Source organism: Chiloscyllium plagiosum, chromosome 1 (assembly GCF_004010195.1).
Source record: "Chiloscyllium plagiosum isolate BGI_BamShark_2017 chromosome 1, ASM401019v2, whole genome shotgun sequence".
Classification (NCBI taxonomy): domain Eukaryota; kingdom Metazoa; phylum Chordata; class Chondrichthyes; order Orectolobiformes; family Hemiscylliidae; genus Chiloscyllium; species Chiloscyllium plagiosum.
In genome coordinates, this window is record NC_057710.1 from 79,833,082 (window position 1) to 79,853,536 (window position 20,455).

Sequence of the window (20,455 nt, forward strand, 5' to 3'; positions counted from 1 at the left end):
GGTGAAGAAGTTTCTCCTCATCTCTGTCCTAAACGGTCTACCCCGTATTTTTAAGCTGTGTCCTCTGGTTCGGCACTCACCCATCAGCGGAAACATGTTTCCTGCCTCCAGAGTGTCCAATCCTTTAATAATCTTATATGTCTCAATCAGATCCCCTCTCAGTCTTCTAAACTCAAGGGTATACAAGCCCAGTCACTCCAGTCTTTCTGCAGTAGGTAGTCCCGCCATAAGACTCACCACAAAGAACAATTGCTGAGTACAAAGAGTACCCACAGAAACTTCAGCAACTCTCAATTACCCAATAAGATTCAAGGCTTCTTCAGTGCTGTCAAAATGATCTATGGCCCAAGCACTTAAGGACTTAACCCAGTGAAAGCCATATATGTGGACTGTCTTCATCAGGTTGCCAAAGGCAGTCAATATTAACTGCAGAAATTATCCAAAACTGGAGTCTTCTTGTTATCTGAAACAGGAAAAATTATTGCAGAGTTCTCCTCATTTACCTCCAAAAAGTGGCCAAGGAGTGGCAACACCATTTTCACATACAGGAGCACCATAAACATGCCCTTCACTGCATAGCAATAAGAAAAATGAAAAGAACAGCATTAATAGTTCTACATTACTGAACTTTACCAAATCCTTAGACTGTCAAGTATGTAGACTCAAAGTTGACTGCCTTCCGACATTTGTGACAGTGTTCTGGAAACTCCCTGATAACATGCAAGCTGCAAGCCCAAACAAAGTCACCATCACAAACCCTATCTCGTGCAGGCTGGGGGTCAAACAAGGCTGTGACATCACATCACCCCTGTTCTCCATCATGATTGCTGAAATAGTGTCTCTCTCCTCCAGCAAATTACTACAGGCATGGAGATGACTCATTTAAATTACACATGGACAGGGAACTTTGCAATTTACACCATCGTCACTTCAAATGCAATCACTGAGCTTCACTACACAAATTATGCTTGCATGCATTAATTCATACAAACAAGAAACAAGACTAAGTCTTTGGACCTGCTCAACTATTCAAAAAGATCATGGCTGATCTGATTTCAACCTCAACTCTACATTGACACATACCCCCCAGTAATTTTCTGGATCCTTGATAATCAAGGATTTATCTACATCTGCCTTAAACATATTTAAAGATCTTGCATCCACAGCCTTTTAAGAAAGGGAATTCCAAAGTCTCTTAGCCCTCTGAGCGAAAAAATGTTTCCTCATCTCGGTCTCAAATTAACTAGCTCCTTTATTCAAACAAGGACTGTTTCTGACATAGAAACTGCTCCAGATCACTCCTGAATGCTTAACTAGATTGTCAGTGATCATCACTACTAAGGATGTGACGCTTTTGACCCATCTCGACTTCAGCACCAGTGAAGTTGAAAGGGACATGCCCTGCAACTTGTTCCCTCAAGTAATGAGAGATCTTGCGTTTTGCTGACGTTGAGGAAGACATTTTTATCTTTATACCATGTCAGCAAACACTCTCCCTCATTCCTGTATTCTGTCTTGTCATTGTTTGCGATCCGACCTACAACAGCCGTGTCGTCAGTGAACTACCGTAGCAGCAAGAGCAGGTCAGAGGTTAGGAATCCTGCAGTGAGTAACCCACCTCCTAATTCCCAAAGCCTGCCCATTATCTCCAAGGGACGAGTCAGGAGCGTGAAACAGAATACTCCCCACTTGCCTGGATAGGCACAGCTCCAACAACATTCAACCAGGACAAAGCAACCTTGATTCACACCACATGCACAAACATTCACTTCCTCCATCAGCAAAGCTCAGTAGCAGTAGGTACCCTCTTCAAGATGCACTGCAGAAATTCAGCAAAGCTCCTTAGACAGCATCTTCCAAACTCTCAAACGCTACTACCTAGAAGGACAAAGGCACAAACATATGAGAATACTATCACTTGCAAATTCCTTTTCAAGCCACTCACCATCCTAACTTGAAAATATATTATTCCTTCGGTGTTGTTGAGTCAAAATCCTACAACAGCATAGAAAATGTATCGAGACCAAAAACATCGCAGTGGTTCAAGGCGCCATCATCTTCTGAACAGCAACGTGGGGTGGTCAATAAATGCTTACCTAGCCAGAGTTGGCCTCATCACACAAGTAAATTTTTAAAAACCTATATGTCACTTGTTCAAAACAAATATTAGGACATTGATAAATCACACACCTTACATCACAATATCACAAAGTTATCCAGTCAGGGCATTTGCAGAGAATTCGTAATTCCTATGGCTCCACACTATCTGTTCACCGGTTTTGCCAGTATTTTGAAATCACAAAGGAAGCAAATGGAATAAACAAACTGATTATTTCAAAACCAAGCTGCCTTATATTTGACAGACTTATCTGTCCTTGACACCAATGAAAAAATTCCCAGCAATGAATTTCTACCATAATGCATCATCCTGTTGATAATCACCAATTTAATATTAAAATATTTTCTTGGAATCTTAACTCAACTGAAATAACTTTGACTTACCCGGTTATTAAGTTGATCATCCAGACTTCCATTATTCACAGTGCAGTTATGATCTTCAATACTTTCCTCAAACAAAGGATCACCACCAGTTGCCATCTCCAATTACTAGAGACAAGACAGTTGGTACATAATTTAGCATTACATTTGAAGATCACACAGATTATTTTAACATTTAAGTGAAAATATTTAATCAAAAATGCCTTCTAATACAGTACATCATTTAATGTCTCTTCTATTGTCTTCAACCAAGGCTGAATTCTCACATCCTAGCTTGAATCAGAAGATAGTGTGCTGATGTCCCAATCCAGAGATTTGGGCGCCAAATCTAGCTTGACCAAGGAAGTGCTGCCCTGTCATAGGCATTAAACTGTGGCCTTGTTTACCCTGTCAGGTAGATATATTTCAATGCATTCATTATAGAAGAACCTAGTTTATTTCTCATTCAAAAACAAAAATGTTTTACACACAAAAATAGAGGTTTGGTACCATCCACAGAGAGAAAACAGAGTTAATGTTTTGAGTTTATACACTAAATGTGTATTTGTTAGTTTGACCCTTTGATCTTTTACTATGAATTCTGTGTCCTATGATCCTGCCCGTTAGCTACCTGACGAAGGAGCAGCGCTCCGAAACCTTATCCTTCCAAGTAAACCTGTTGGACTAAACCGGGTGTTGTGTGATTTTTAACTCTTACCACACTGCTGTTTATCAGACTCTACGGTCTGTAAACTGACTGCCAACCTGCCTGAATAACAAGTTCGGAATACTTCACTGATTCTCATGTTCTTCAAAGCATCCTGAGACAGTGAAAGGTGCTGTCACATGCTCCTCCTTCCATCCCAAAATCTACACATGCGGGATCGCAAAGGGAAACATCCGACAAGCACAGGTGTACAAAAAAAATTACAACCAACTATCCCTGTAATTAGAAACAAGAACGTGTTTTAAAGAATAATTTACTTCCACGAGTTGTTCTATTCAGACCGATCGGGGATGGTGGCAATCGCGGCGGCTCGGTGGAGTCGTCACCCCGGGCAACGGGCGGGGGGAGGGGACTGGAGCCCCAAGGCGAAGCGAAGGCCCTGACAACGACGAGGCGATCCCTACCTGCAAGAGCAGGAGCAGGAGCTCTTCCCCTGTCCCCGCCGGCCCGGCTCGATGTCCGCTCCTCACTCAGCTTCCCGGGGAAGCGGCTCCCTGGTTCTGGCTCTGGAGAGGTGGGGGAAGGGCCGAGCTCAGTAACGGAACCCCCTCTGCGCCTCGCGGGCTCGAGCGCGCTCTCTCCCGCCAAACCCCCCACGAGCGCCGCCGCAACCGTTACCGAAACCATAGAGATGGAGCCGGAAATGACGCACGTGCAGGACAACAACAACCAGCGCGAGGGAGCGGGGGTCAGCCGCCACTTCCGCATCCGGGTACATAAATCTTAACCGCCTCTGACCGCCCGGCAAACCGAAATATTCGGATAGAGGTGAACTAGAGTAGTTTTGGTGTGTGGCGGGAGGTGGAGATTTAAAAAACATCTGCACAGACACACATGTACATTGTTTTGGTGTTTTAAAACAAAACTTGCTTACTGACCTTGGGTTTTCAAGTGATTTTGTGAAAGTAAAACCAATGACCAATTGTCCTGTATTTTCAGGGATTTCCCTTGATTTTAATTGCCCTCCAAGGAGGCCTTTTGCTTCTTATTTCTGGTTCGGACACCTTCCAACACAGTGAGCCAAGTATCTCCTGCCTTTGATCCCGGAGAATCCCTACAGTGTAGAAACAGGCCATTCGGCCCAACGAGTCCACACTAACCCTCCGAAGAGCATGCCATCCCCCATACAGACGCTATCCCAGTAACCCTGCAATTCCCCATGGTTCATGCACCTCACTACAGATCCCTGGACGCTATGGGTAATTTCCCATGGCCAATTCACCTAACTGCACATCTTTGGAGATTGTACAAACTCCACGCAGAATGTCCCTTGAGGATGGAATTGAACCCAGGTCCTTAATGCTGTGAGACAGCAGTGTTCACCACTGAGCTACCATAGCTGCCTGCTGTAGCTTTTGTGCATGTGAGTGGGCATCAATAGCCAGAGTACCTATGGCCAACACAACATTCATTCCCAAACCCTCAACTCTTAGCACCACTGGCACCTCTTCCCCCTGCTTGATGCCCACCAGAATATACTGTCTAACAGACCAAGCATTCCTCAAGTCTAAAACGTTAATATGAGAAGAGTGTGAAGGTGTTAAGAAAATAATTCTTGATCCCACAGAGTTGTGGACACTCGATCACTCGGAAATCTGGGCAGCACAGATGAGTTGGGCCTGTTTCTGTTCTGACTCTATGACTCTAAATATTTCAAGGAGGTAGATGGATGTTTGAAAGATCAAAGGTTGTGGCCTATGGCAGATGATTTGTTGAATGGCAGGCTAAACTTGAGAGGTTGAATGGTCTACTCCTGCTCCTGTTTATGTTCTTAATTTCTTAAGGCTTAGGGTCACTGCATCCAAGGTCACCTTCCAATCCCAATTACACTCTGAAATCCCCATTCTCTCACTGCAGAAGTAACTACTTCAGTCCCAAAAGTAGTCATGTTTTCCTAAATTACTGAAAATCGTTGTGCCCAAACCTTTCAGCTGGTGGGCAAAATCACTACCTTAAAGTCCAGAATGTTTTGTACACAAAATCAGCAAGCTGGTTGGAATACAAATATGTAAGGGATTGCTGATCTGATATTTGAAATTTTGGGGCATGGAGAAAAGTTCACCACACTTCATCTAACCAAGAATGTCTAATATTGGCTGGAAATTCTCCGCACAGACATGAGATCTTTTCTTTCAATATAAAACGTGCTTCAAGAAGGAAGATTTGTGTTCAAATTGAAGACATCATTCTCAAAGACTAGCCAAAATTCAAAGCCTTACTCAGTCATGCAGCTCATCTTCAGCAATCAACTGCTGTCTCTGTTGAGACCACACAGATCCCATCAGATCCAAGGGACTTATCAGTCCTTAGCTCTATTAGTTTCCGGAACACTTTTTCTCTTGTGATCATTATTGTTTTATTTCCTCATCTCTTTTTGCTCTTGATTATTTTGGAATGCTATTAGAATAATTTACCATGAAGACACATGCAAAATATTCACTGAACTCCTCTGCCATTTCCTGGTTCCCTATTGTTATTTCCCCAGCATTGTTCTCTAAGGGGCCTATGTTAACTTTGGCATCTCTCTTCCTTTTTATATATTTAAAGAAGGTCTTGCTATCTAGATTTTGATATAACTTACAATTTTACTTTTTGTTTGGTTGTCATTTGTTAGTCCATAACTCTTTCCCTGTCCTTTGGCTTACCAGGAATCTTTGCCACATTGGATTTTTTTTTCTTTCAATTTGATGCCATCCTTAACTTATTAACCATGATTGGCTGATCAACATGCTAGAATCATTCTTCCACACACATGCACAAGAACGTGAGCAGACTCAACATCTTTGTCCACTGCTCGAACAAAGCCACAGTGTAAACATAACTGAGAATGAGTTCCTGTAGCTTGTTTTCATAAATCCAGCAAGTGCTTCCACAGTCCTTCAACTAAAACAGTTATTTCCCAATTTTGATCCACAATCCAAGATAAAGAAAAATAAAAGTAAGTCATCTTTATAGTAGCAGAATCAATACCAATAAAACAACATAATTTAAGCTCAGTAAAACAAGCTCAAGAAGAGATGGAGATTTAAAGTGAAAAAGTCTCTTTATTGAGTCAAAGCAATTATACTTCACCAGTGGCAGTAGTTCCTAAATTGGATAAGTCAAATAGATTTTCTAAAAATAAAATGCAGTAATAAAAGCAGATCTATATTCAATTCCTTGATAGAGGATTGTATTGATAGGTTTGGCAATGTCTCATTCATTACTAAAATGTTACATTGAAGGGGTATTGACAAGTCGCATTATCATCAAAAGCTAAAGAGATATCAGCTTTTGTTAGACCAGGTGGTTTCTATCAAAGTAGAATGTGAGGACTGCAGATGCTGGAAATCAGAGTCGAGAGTGTGGTGCTGGAAAAGCACAGCAAGTCAGAACTGACCTTTCGGGCATAAGTCCTTCATCAGAACAAGTCACATTATCACCAAAAGCTAAAGAGATATCAGCTTTTGTTAGACCAAGTGGTTTCTATCAGAGGAGAAAGTGAGGACTGCAGATGCTGGAGATCGGAATCGAGGGGTTTCCTGATGAAGGGGTTCTCCTGCCTTCTCTGATGCTGCCTGACTTGCTGTGCTTTTCTAGCACCACACTCTCGACTCTGGTTTCTATCAGAGTTAAATTATACTATTTGGGTTTAAAAGTGTCCCAGTTACTTTCCAAACACTTATGAATCAAGTGGTAGCTGGTGTGCCTAAATATGTAATTTATTTAGACACTGTCTGAATACAGAGAAACATCTGCGAATAACATGTAAAACAATTAGCATAATTATTTAAACCATTACATTGAACTGACTTCATAATAAATATTGTCAAGAGTAAACTCAGTCAAGTGGTGGAAGTGGAACACATCGTAAGGCAAGGGCAAATGTTGCCAAGAACAGTAAAAGACTGATTTAAAAGAATTCTATGTTCATGAAACTAATCCTTAATATGTCTGGGGATGTGTGTTTTTTTTTTAAATCAGAAATTCATGCATTATTTTAGGACTTCATTTGCACTTTTAACAGGTTTATTATAAAATTGAGCAAAGGTGGTATTGACAAAAAGAGTTCCAAAATATTTTTCGTCAAGCTGAACGCAATCCTAATGAATGAACTTGACAAGTTTTGAGAAGATTTGTAGCTCAGGTTGAGGTTCTGAATATAGGTTTGCTCGCTAAGCTGGAAGGTTCATTTCCAGACATTTCGTCATCCTACTAGGTAACATCTTCAGTGGGCCTCCCGGCGAAGCACTGTTGATGATTCCTGCTTTCTATTTACATGAACACAGTCCGCCGATTTCTCAGCAACAAACCCAAAGAAGCAAACATAACACGTCCAGAAACCCTCTTCCCTACATCAAAGACATCTCGGAAATGACTGCCAGACTACTCGGACCCATTGGCACCATGGTAGCCCACAAACCCACCAACACACTAAAATAGCAGCTAATGAACTTGAAAGACCCTATACAGACAAGCAAAACTAATGTCGTTTACAAAATACCAGACAAGAACTGTAACTGACACTACATTGGGCAAATAGGCAGAAAACTAGCCACCAGGCTACATAAACATCAACTAGCCACAAAATGACATGACCCTCTCTCACTAGAATCCTTACCTACAGATAAGGAAGGACGCTACTTCGACTGCGACAACACATCCATCCTAGGACAAGCCAAACAGAGATACGCACGAGAATTCTTAGAAGCATGACATTCTCTAGCACTGCTGCCTCACAGCGCTAGAGACCCGGGTTCAATTCCCGCCACACTGACTGTGTGGAGTTTGCACGTTCTCCCTGTGTCTGCGTGGGTTTCCTCCGGGTGCTCCAGTTTCCTCCCACAGTTCAAAGATGTGCAGGTCAAGTGAATTGGCCATGCTAAATTGCCCGTAGTGTTAGGTAAGGGGTAAATGTAGGGGTATGGGTGGGTTTCGCTTCGGCGGGTCGGTGTGGCCTTGTTGGGCTGAAGGGCCTGTTTCCACACTGTAATGTAATCTAATCTAATTCCAACCGGAACTCTATCAACAAACATATCGAGTTAGACCCCATCTACCATCCCCTGAGAAAAAGAACAGGAAATGACATCACCAACCAAAGAAACCCCCAAACATATAAATAGAAAGAAGGAATCATCAGCAGTGCTTTGCCCGGAGGCACACTGAAGATGTTACCTAGTAGAGTGACAAAACATCTGCAAATGAACCTTCCAGCTCAGCAAGCAAACTTACATCCAAACTCGTTTTCACTCAATCTTTTAACGTGACAATTGATATGAATGACGTGGGGTGAGTGTGTTTTTTATTTCAAGATGATTAATTAGTAGTAGAGAAACCAGCGGAGCAGTTTTCAAAGAAATGTAACCAGTATCAGAAGAGAACTCTAAGTGGAAAAAGAAACTCTAAGATTATTACTTGTTGTTAAACATTTTGAAAATTTTGTCACAATGAGAAGTGGCAGATGGAGTTTAATTCAGATAAATGCGAGGTGCTGCATTTTGGGAAAGCAAATCCTAGCAGGACTTATACACTTAATGGTAAGGTCCTAGGGAGTGTTGCTGAACAAAGAGACCTTGGAGTGCAGGTTAATAGCTCCTTGAAAGTGGAGTCGCAGATAGATAGCATAGTGAAGGCAGCGTTTGGTATGCTTTCCTTTATTGGTTAGAGTATTGAGTACAGGAGTTGGGAGGTCATGCTGCAGCTGTACAAGACATTGGTTAGGCCACTGTTGGAATATTGTGTGCAATTCTGGTCTCCTTCCTATTGGAAAGATGTTGTGAAACTTGAAAGGGTTCAGAAAAGATTTACAAGGATGTTGCCAGGGTTGGAGGACTTGAGCTACAGGGAGAGGCTGAACAGGCTGGGGCTGTTTTCCCTGGAGCGTCGGAGGCTGAGGGGTGGCCTTATAGAGGTTTACAAAATCATGAGGGGCATGGATAAGATAAATAGACAAAGTCTTTTCCCTGGGGTCGGGAAGTCCAGAATGAGAGGGCATAGGTTTAGGGTGAGAGGGGAAAGATATAAAAGAGACCTGTGGGCCAACGTTTTCACACAGAGGGTGGTACGTGTATGGAATGAGCTGCCAGAGGAAGTGGTGGAGGCTGGTACAGTTGCAATAGGCATTTGGATGGGTATATGAATAGGAAGGGTTTGGAGGGATATGGGCCGGGTGCTGGCAGGTGGGATTAGATTGGGTTGGAATATCTGGTCAGCATGGACAGGTTGGACCGAAGGGTCTGTTTCCATGCTGTACATCTCTATGACTCTGTGACTCTATAAATGCTTATATATGGTAACATTAATCACTTGGCATTTATAGAAACATATAAAACTTGAATTCTGGAAGAGCTGAAATTCCTTGCAAGGAGGACAAGTTTGGAAACAATTTCTAATTGAGATTGATGATATACATTCCTGAGTGGAGTGTGGAGCCACTTTGTAAAATGTGCCTCCATTGTATCTGCCATTTAATGTGTAATTTCTCATTAATAATCAACAACAATTTGCATATTAATTCATGTTGACATTATGTTGATTTTGACTTTGAGTGTAGATGATGATCCAACTATTTAGTGTTTGCCTTAACTTGATTCTTGTATTGGACAATTTATTTTGTTTAACTGTGGAATATTGTGATTTTATCATTTTAGTAAAGTATTAGGATTTTAGATTTCTTATATTAAAAGTATTTACTAGTCTTAATGAAGATCATAATTATGTCATAGGATTACTTAGAGGAGCTGAATGGCCTATACTTACACTTAAGTTCTCATGTTCCAAGGTTATTAGACACAGAATCATTCCAGAAATCTCATTCATCCCAACCAATTGTGGAGTTCATGTTTCAGTTGAGCCTCCTCTAATCTTTCCTTATCTAAATCACTGGCCCTCTACTCCCTTCTCTGTTTTTAATACTCCTAATGTGGAGGAGCTGGTGTTATGTGATTTTTAACTTTATTAATAGTAGTAGTGAGACTGAAATTGTCACTATTCTTTTGGTGAAGAAGTTTCTTCTGAATTCTCTATTGGATTTCTCGCTGACTATCTCTTACTGACAGTCTATGGTTACATCCTTCCCCTAAAAAGGAAACCTTTCACTCACCCAAACCTTCCACAATTCAAAAAAAATTTTTTTGACAAGGGAAACAGGTTCAGCCTGTCAATCCTTTTTCTGATATTTCATTTCTGGTATACTTCTTGAATAAAAATTGTTTTTACCTTCCTAGTGCTTCGATATCTTTTTTAAAATGGCACATCAGAACAGCATAGAATACTCCAAACGTGCTCTCACCAAACTTTGATAAGTTTTTAGCATAACTTTCCCACTTTTCAATTCTACGCCCCACAGTAAGTGTGGTGTACTTGGGGTTTGCAATTTTTCAAAAAACATATTCTCTATTGTTTCAAGTGTTTTGGTCTGCCACGTACACATTCTACATTCAATCACCTGATGGTGTTTCTGACTGTTGTGTTCAGGCTCAATTCGAATTTGATAGTTCAGGTTTCATGTTTAGCACTTTCATTACTGACAGCACGGTTGCTGAGGGAACGGTTGCTGCTTTATGTTACTTGAATCAAAGAGTAAACAAGGAGTAATGAGATCGCTGCTTTATTGTTAAAAATTTCAAAGTGTAATTCTATGTCCATAAAAAAGACTGAAAGTACTTCCACTAGAATAACCAAGATAATCAAAGATTAAATTCTTGTAGAGTGCAGTACTGCAGCCTTCTCACTAGATGGCATTCCACCATGAATTACATTGGTGCAAATTAATACGCCTAGAGATTTCAAACTTTGATATATTTGCAACATATTTTACTCTAAAGACAGTATCCTGAAAAACTAACATAGGAAATAATTTAGAAATTGAGCAATTAAAAGGGAGTCTCAGAAAAATATATTAATAAGTCTTTTCAAAGTGAGGGAAATTTCTGACAAATAAGATTTCATGAAAGAATGAAGGAATGAAAGATGCTTATCACTGAGGAGAGTTACAGGAATCAACTACTAATTTGATGATAGGAATGGTAGCTGAATGCAAGAAGAAGAGAAATTTTATCATTATTTTAACATAATTTCACAAAAATTTGATAGAATTATTAGAGCACAAAAGGAATATATTTGGTGCAAGGGTGTTTACACTGGCTCTCTTCTCTTGCTGCTTTTCATTGATTTCCGATCTCCAGTCTTCCTCCAATAACCCTGTATATTGTTCCTTTTTAATCTTCAACTGAACTTACATTTGAATGCACCTTTCCACTGCATTCTTAGACAGTGTATTCCAGATTTTAACCGCTTGCTGCATGAAAAACATTTTCTCATATCACTATTGCTTCTTTGCATGATTATTTTATATCCGTGTACTCTTATTTTTCATCTTTTCACCATTGGGAAATGTTTCTTCTGATCGATTCTGTCCAGATTCCTTATGACTTTAAATAGCTGCATCAGATCTCGTCTGAATTTTACATCTGTTCCAAAGGGAAATAGTTTCTTGTAGCAAAAATAAGGAATAAACAGAATTAACTTGGAAGCATTGAAACAGCTACAAAACCAGGCAGTCACAGTGAAGAGGTATTAAATAAAATTTCCTACCTTGGAGAATAACTGGAATCAGAGACAATTAAGGTAAATATGAAAGGAACATGGAATACATTTGGTTGGTCACTAATTGCAAGAGAAATGAGTTGGGAGAAATAAGAATTAAAACTGATCATGCAACATGCATATATATAAACCATTTTGTTGCGTGATTAAGTGTCTGTTTTGTTTAAATACTTTATCTGCAAATAACTTGGTGGCACAGTGGCTAAGTGGTTAGCTACTCACAGTGACAGGTCCCTAGGCTCAATTGTGTTGTCGCAGTTATACAGGGCCTTGGTGAGGCCATATCTGGAATATCATGCACAGTTTTGGTCACCATTTCTGAGGAAGTACAGCGAAGGTTGACCAGGCTGATTCCAGGTCGGCGCGATTGATGTATAAGGAGAGATTGACTAGGTTAGGATTGTTGCTGCTGGACTCTGGATCAGTGGTGCTGGAAGAGCACAGCAATTCAGGCAGCATCCGACGAGCAGCAAATCTGGTTTCCAGCATCTGCAGTCATTGTTTTTACCTTGTTCTGCTGGAGTTCAGATGAATATGGGGGGATCTCATAGAGACTTACAAAATTCTAACAGGACTAGATAGGCTAGATGCAGGGTGAATGTTCCCAATAGTGGGTGTGTACAGAACCAGAGGTCACAGTCTGAGGATACGAGGTAGACCATTTAGGACGGAGATGCGGAGACGCCTCTTCACCCAATGAATGGTGAGCCTGTGGAATTCATTACCATAGAAAGTAGTTGGTGCCAAAACACTGAACGTATTCAAGAGGTGGTTGGACATAGCACTTGGAGTGAATGGAATCAAAGATTATGGGGAGAAAGCAGGATTAGGCTGTTGAGTGGGACAATCAGCCATGATCCTGATGAATAGCAGAGGAGGCTGCTTCTCCAAGTTTCTATGAACACAGCATTCTAAAAGTTGCCTAACCAATGTTCTGAGATTGAGGTGTAGCACATTAAGAGTAAGGACAATACTGTCTGAGGGGACAAATCTCTCAGCAGTATAAGACAGAACACAAACTACCACAGAAATGTAACCTAAGAGGACTGATTGCCTAAGAGATGCATCAGTAAAGACAGATCAAACGAATATCAATTTTCTGAAATTCACTTTCCAAACCCTAATACAATCTACTCGCCTTAATTCCACCAAGACACTTTGAGTTTTTGAGTCACCCTGTAGTGTATTTTTAAGTAAAATAAACAAGGCAGAATGGCCAAAGAGAACAGATTGACTTTTTCACAGAAACTGATTTTGTGCAGTATTGTATAATTTGTGACTAAGTCATCTTTATAAATCATTGTCAGATCACCACTAAGGGGCTTTACTTGTTCAGCAAATATATTTTCATCTGGACTCCAGATTTTTAGTTTGGCACATAACTTGTATTTTCCATGCATCTTTTTGGAAGTTGTAACCGGAATTTGTAATGATGAAGTGAAAAGAATCATTACATTGGAGAAGAGAAAAACAAAATGTCTGCCTATCTTTTGCTGCAAACTAATTCTTATACCACAGAAATTATAAAAATTGTGTATGGACAGTTCTGTTATTTGAGCAGAACTTAATATACATGCCAAGTAACTTACTGAGTCAGACCAAATTTCCAATGGAATAAACAAGAGACCAAATTCTGCAGCCCTTGGGATGTAAAAAAGACAAAGTGGTCAGGCAATAGTGGAACTTAGAGGTGGATTCCAATGCACCAGCTCATCACCACCCTCTCAGCTTGTCTTTAATTTTGGTAACTGTAGATGAGTGCATTGTATCTGTGACTAATTGAATCATGATGGCTTATATAAAAGGTTGACTTCCTTTAGCATCTTGTCTCTGGGAATGCACATACGGTCACATAATTAGCCACTTGCAGCTATTTCTACATTTTCTGGATTCCTAATGAAACTCTGATCTTAACTCAGGAAAATTAATTTTGAAACTGCATCATGTTTTTGACAACTCTGTAGCATTCTGTACTGCCAAGCCTTTTCAATTTATTTCACATCTTTGTATTCATAGTCATGTAATTACTGTACACATTTTGATTAGCTTTGAAGGGATTTCACTATCAGTTTGCCAAAGTGATACCTGGTCTAAAAACTGACTTATTTACTGATGAGGAGAGACAACACTATTCCTTGTAATTGAAACTCAGCCATGTTAATTTTGGTGAGTTTCTCTCCAAAAACCCTCATGAGATTTCTCAGCCTATTCTTTGAGACCTGCCTCATCACCTACAATTCCATTACCCAATGACAAGCTGCTCGTTCTATCTTCCCTCTCAACAGTGGAGATATTTACTACTGTTGGAACTTGCCAGGATTCCTGACACCAATGCTATTTTTTAAAGCCCAGCCATGCATTCATCAAGGTCAGAAGGCAGACGACACCAGGTTATAGTCCAAAAGATTTATTTGAAATCACAAGCTTTCGGAACATTTGTTAGGTGAAGTGAGAGAGAAGTGCACAGGCACAAAATTTATAGGCAGAGAGTTCAATGGTCAGAGGGAGCAAAAGATCATCCAAATGGTGTGAGTGGAATGTCGACAGGCTGAATAATAGCTCTCTGCAGGTGACCAGAAGTATCAGATGGCATGAGTAAAGTGTCAGTAGCTGAATAAAAAGCAAATGACATGTAATCCAATTAAATGAGGCAGAGATAATTCCAAAAAACTAAAAATAAAATGGTGCTGGAGACAAATCAAAAGATTGGAATAACATAATAGGTATAAGTGTGCATGCTGAGTGTCTAACTAAAGTAATAAGTAATCCAAAACTATACAAGCTAAGGAAGAGAGATCATAACAACAAGGGGATGGTGTTAAAACAGGACAGTAAAGAAGATTTTACAAATACAGCACAGTGTGGTGGGGTCACATGTAACATGACATGAACTCAGGATCATGGCTGAGGTGATCTCCATGGGTATGGAACTTGGCTATGAGTTTCTGCTCGGTGATTCTGCGTTGTTGCGTATCTCGAAGGCAGCCTGGGAGGTCACTTACCCGAAGATGGGAGGGTGAATGTCCTTGACCACTGAAATGTTCCCGACTGGAAAGGAACATCCCTATCTGGTGATTATTGTGCGGTGACTATTCATCCATTGTCGCAGTGTCTGCATGGTCTTGCTAACATACCACGCCTTGGGGCATCCTTACCTGCAGTGTATGAGGTAGATAACATTAGCCAAGTCACATGAATATCTGCCATGTATATGGTGGACACTGTTTCCAGGTGTGATGATAGTATCCATGCCAATGATCTGACATGTCTTGCAGAGATTGCCATTTCAGAATTGCGTTGTGTTATGGTCGATGTTATCCTAAAGGCCAGGTAGCTTGCTGCGAAAATAGCCTGTTTAAGGTTTGGTAGTTGTTGGAAGGCAAGAAATTGAGGCATGGGGATGATTTTGGTGACATGCTTGTCATCATTGATGACATTTTGAAGGCTGTGAAGAACATGGTGAAGTGCCTGTGCTCCAGGGAAGTACTGGACAACAAAGGGAACTTTATCTGTCATATCCTGTCTGTCTTGTGAGGAGCTTGGTGCTGTTTATCACTGTGGTATGTTGGAACAGGCAATTGATGAGTAGAGCATCGTATCCTGTTCTTATGAGGGCATTCTTCAAAATCTTTCGGTGTCCGTCGCATTCCTTCTCATCCAAACAGTCCTGTCTTTACTCAGGGTTGTCCATAGGGAATGGCTTCTTTAACATGTCGAGGGTAGAAGCTAGAGAAGTGCAGCATCTTCAGGTTATCCACGGACTTGTGTTAGAGTGAGGTACTCAGATGTCCATCCTTGATCCACTCCAGTCCAACACTGGCACCTCAACGTCATGCATCCCTCAAGTGTTTCCAGTCTGGAGTTACCCTTCATTGTGCAGATAATCAGAGGGGAACAAAAGAGTAATGCTTCTCAAGCCACATAGGTAGCATGGCTGATGCTTCATTGCAAATACAGTTGCATATTTCTAAATGTATTACTGTTTAGAATCCAAGCTACACAGGTTTATTACACTTTAGTATAGAACATAGAACATTACAGCGCTGACCTGCAGAACCAATCCGAAGCTGATCAATCCTACACTATTCGTATCACCCATATTAGAAGCCTGTGTGAGGGAGTGATACTCTTTCCTAATGCCAAGTATGGTGTAACGTATTTACATTGTTCAACGTCACACAATTGCATGCTGGAAAGCCTTCAAATGCTTGTAAAATGGAGTTGTCAGGCTTGCTTGTGGAGAGTAGCCCTTGTCTTCCAAGAACTATTCTTGTAAGGCATCCAAGCCTTGACAAAAAACATATTCCTCTAAACAATGGAACATGGTGGACTCCACAAAAAAAGTGGCCATGGAATGTCTGTAGATAGAACTTTGACAAAGACACCTTACTTTGGTGAATGCAGCACAACCATGTCATTCAAAATATTGTAGGAGATTTTAAATGCTGTATGATTGCTGCTACCTTGTTCCTACTCCCACATAATCCAAAAAAGGCAGCATTTCCTATAAGAGCATGTTGGTGAATATCTGCAGTTCAAGGTATCAGACCAAAAAACCACAGAGGCTGGAAATCAGAAGCAAAATCAGAAACTGCTGGAGGACCTCAGCAGGTCTGGCAGCATCTATGGAGTGAAAGCTGAGTTAATGTTCTGGGTCCAGTGATCCTTCTTCTAAAGAAATTCTTGTACAGCAATTTCTGAATTTATTCTTAAGATATTGGATTGTCTTTGATTTGTGACAAGTAAGTGATACTTTTAAGATTTCCTCTCATTACTTCTGCTTCACAGTAATGACTGTATTTAATCATGGTCAAGATAGTTTGTGATCACGATTTGTATGCCTTTCACATGCAGGTAATATGATCACCAATGACTTTAACCTATACAGCGGAAGTGCCTGATTAATACAATTACCACTTAAGGGCTTCACATCTCTCATACATAGAGCCCTTGTTCTCAGATAGAGAAAGAAAACCTACTCTGTTCACTCCATCTGTCATTGCAGCCATTTTCTATGCAGTCGTGATTCTCATGAGAATGAAGACAACCAAAAAGAAAAGGAAAAGCAGGTTGTTTGGCATTGTATGTTGCATGCTTAGCCTGAAAATCAAGGACCTCCTCCCCCAACACCAAACCTCCATGTTCCTTTCTTCTTTGCATTCCTTTTGAGTCCATCAGTGCTGAGCTACGACATATTCCCACACACCACTTTGAATGAATAGAATAGTCATTCATTGTCATTTCTATATTTTACAAAAAAAAGTGAAAAACATTTAAGGTGTCACACCATGGTGCCTCGTATTAATAGCAGAAGACATGGATAAGAAAAATAATGAAGACAAAGTTCATCTTAGTTCTATTCCCGACTCCTCGTTTGGGAAAAGACAGTACCGGTACAGGATTTCCATGTTGGGTCGTTGGAATCCTGGGCAGGAAGCCACTGCTGAAGCCACCTGTCGAGTTCTTGTTTTCAGTCAGTAATTTGTTGATTTTAGGTGGTTTGAATCACTCCCAGATCCCAGGTTCTAGACATTGGACCTATTTAGGAAGGTGAAATGAAGAAGGCAGCAGACAGGTGTTTCGGGACAAAAGAAACTCTGCATTTATTTAAATACAAAAAGATAAGTGTAATACAAAAAATAAAGGTAAATGCAACAAACAGTGAAATTGACACTCGGTTATACAGAGAACAGTAATCAAACACACTGTTAAATTAAGCATGGGTTAAACACTATTGGAACTTAAACAGTAGTTGTAATCACAGAAACTTTAATCAGGCTTCCCATCCTTGGGGTCTCATGCACTGTCACCACCTTGCTAGCTAGGTTGGAAGTTTTGGGGTCTCACGAGTTTAAGCTCACCATTGAGGAAAACACAACTTTGAAAGACAGCTGGCTGTTCCCACTTGCCATAACAGGAACCTGTATGAAGACTTCAGATGGCATAGGCCTTCAGATTGGGTTGATGCAGTCGGATGCATATTGGACCTATTGGATGAGTACTTGGTTTTCTTTACTTTCTGTTGGTTTTGTGGGCCTGATTTCCCCTCAGGACGTTTCTGAGGCCTTGTGGAGTCTTTGGGTCCGCGGTTAACTTGGTCGGCTGCTGTTGATTCCCCTACTTTAGAACAAGCCTGTGTCAGTAGCTCTCGGATTTGGTGTCAGGCTTCCCCTCATGGAGATAGCTCTTGAAAATAACTGTTCTTCTTCTGGGGATTGCAGCTCAGGAATAAATGTCTGGGTGTGATCGGGGCCTGCAATGATATTGATTCAGGGCTTCATCCTCGTGCCAAATATGCATTTGCCATTGTATTTCTGGTGTTTCCTTTGAGGTCAATTGACTTCCTGATAACTAAGAGTACTATCTGTGCTGGATAGCCTGAGGTATTAAAAATTAGTTGCAGTCTAGAATTTTAGGTTTGGTTGATTGTTCTCTTAGAGGTATACATTGGAATTCCAGGCTGAACAATAGTCACAGACTGAAATCATTCTGGCTCTGTGTGTACTTGTTGCAGCCTGAGCTCAGGCTTTGGCCCAGTATTTTAGATGTTAGGGAAGTCCAGGGTCCTGTCCTGTACTTTAGATGATGGGGATTTTTACTCAATCCAACACACCCACTGGACATAGCGGCAATGTAATGAGGCATCACCATCGTCACTGCAGTAGCCACACAAAATATCCCTCTTTCACCTTGTCTATTCAACCACTGCTGAGGTAGCAGCTGATACCGGGTTCCCTTGCTTGCCCCTCAGCCAGCTGTCTCCTCAACGCCACTGCCAGAGTCCCGCTCTGGGCTCACCAGCTGCCACCACGCTCCAGACCCCAACTAAGCCACCTTCCGTCAAAAAACTGAAGAGAAAAGAGGGGGGAAAAAAGGTGGACGGAGAGGCTGAGATCCGGGCATAGGTGCATGGACATTGTCAACTCCTCCATCTGACAACATTACTCGTGAACCCTAACCCAACAGCTCAGTCATGCTAACCATCTATAGTGGTTGGAAACAAATGTATCTCATTGACTATGCCTTAATCGGGGTTGTTAACCTTGGCCAATCAAGAAGCCCTGGCTGACCTATATAAACAGGGGATTCCGCGGTTACGTTAGGGCCCGGGTGTCCTTGGAGAAGGAGCACGCGGTGTCCACCAACACCCTGGAGTTGTTCAGGGAGAGGTGGGCGCCGCAGGGAGTGGAGTGCATTATTTCTCCCTCCAACTCTATTTTGATTTAGTCCCTACCCTCCCCTTCACTGTTTTGATCACACAGCACTGCCCTTTGATGTGAAGGGCAGTGTTTGTCACTGGCCACCCGGGTGTTTTCCTATATTCCTGGTGGTGGAAATTGAATAAAGATTGGTGCACTTTGTGTCTTTCACTGTGTCTCACACCTGCAAAAAAAAAGAAAAAAATATATATATATAAATAGGGATTCACATAGCACTGCCCTTTGATGTGAAGGGCAGTGTTTGTCACTGGCCACCCAGGTGTTTTCCTATCTTCCTGGTGGTGGAAATTGAATAAAGATTGGTGCACTTTGTGTCTTCCACTGTGTCTCACACCTGCACACACACACCATGGGTTCTGGGGATAAAATAAGCACTACTGCACTTAGGTGGTAGTGTGGGGGTTAAAATAAAAAAAAATATAGAGGAGTGTTGGAGTGCATCATTTCTCCCTCCAAAAAAAAGAAAAAAAAATCACACAGCACTGTCCTTTGATGTGAAGGGCAGTGTTTGTCACTGGCCACCCGGGTGTTTTCCTATCTTCCTGGTGATGGAGTTTGAATAAAGATTTGTGCACCTTGTGTCTCTCACTGTGTCTCCCACCTGCGCACACACACCATGGGTGCTGGGGATAAAATAAGCACTACCGCACTTAGGTGGTCGTGCGGGAAAAAAGAAAAAAAAATAATAAAAAGAAAAAAAAATAATTAAAAAAATCAACAGGGATTACACCCTACCCCTCACTGAGAAAAACAGAAAAAAAAAATAAAAAAGAGAAAAGAAAAAAAAAAATAAACAGGGGATTCCGCGGTTACGTTAGGGCCCGGGTGTCCTTGGAGAAGGAGCACGCGGTGTCCACCAACACCCTGGAGTTGTTCAGGGAGAGGTGGGCACCGCAGGGAGTGGAGTGCATCATTTCTCCCTCCAACTCTATTGGATTTAGTCCCTGCCCTCCCCTTCACTGTTTTGATCACACAGCACTGACCCTTGCTGTGAAGGGCAGTGTTTGTCACTGCCCACCCGGGTGTTAAAAAAAGAAAAAAAAAAGAAAGAAAAAAAAAAGCAGAATGCTCCATATTGAAAACAATCTAGAGGACTTCTTTTTTTTAATTAGTTAACAGGGTGTCAGCTGGCTATCCAGCTCTAATTGCATTTGAAGACTGGGTGTTTTGAACAGCTGTACTCTTACACCCATAGTGCTGTTAGAGGAGGAATACTGGGATTTTTAATAATTGATCTAATGGGCGGCACGGTGGCACAGTGGTTAGCACTGCTGCCTCACAGCGCCAGAGACCCGGGTTCAATTCCCGCCTCAGGCAACTGACTGTGTGGAGTTTGCACGTTCTCCCCGTGTCTGCGTGGGTTTCCTCTGGTTTCCTCTCACAGTCCAAAGATGTGCAGGGTCAGGTGAATTGGCCATACTAAATTGCCCGTAGTGTTAGGTAA

General features: G+C 41.3%; 1 protein-coding gene across 8 annotated transcripts in view; it reads right to left on the reverse strand.

Moving 5' to 3' along the window:
• pcm1 (pericentriolar material 1) overlaps positions 1 to 3,873 on the reverse strand; it is a 149,095-nt gene extending 145,222 nt beyond the window's left edge. For 4 of the 8 annotated variants that reach the window (XM_043689959.1, XM_043689950.1, XM_043689942.1 and 1 more), the window contains exons 1-2: positions 3,610 to 3,873; positions 2,503 to 2,607 (exon numbers count right to left, since the gene is read on the reverse strand). In XM_043689959.1, coding sequence (XP_043545894.1) covers positions 2,503 to 2,598 — 96 coding nt within the window. In that variant the 5' untranslated portion in view covers positions 2,599 to 2,607; positions 3,610 to 3,873. Of the gene's footprint in view, positions 1 to 2,502; positions 2,618 to 3,462; positions 3,590 to 3,609 lie in introns of those variants that run through there. The other 4 variants (XM_043689977.1, XM_043689969.1, XM_043689926.1 and 1 more) reach the window with 3 other exon arrangements.
• Positions 3,874 to 20,455: the final 16,582 nt, after the last annotated feature.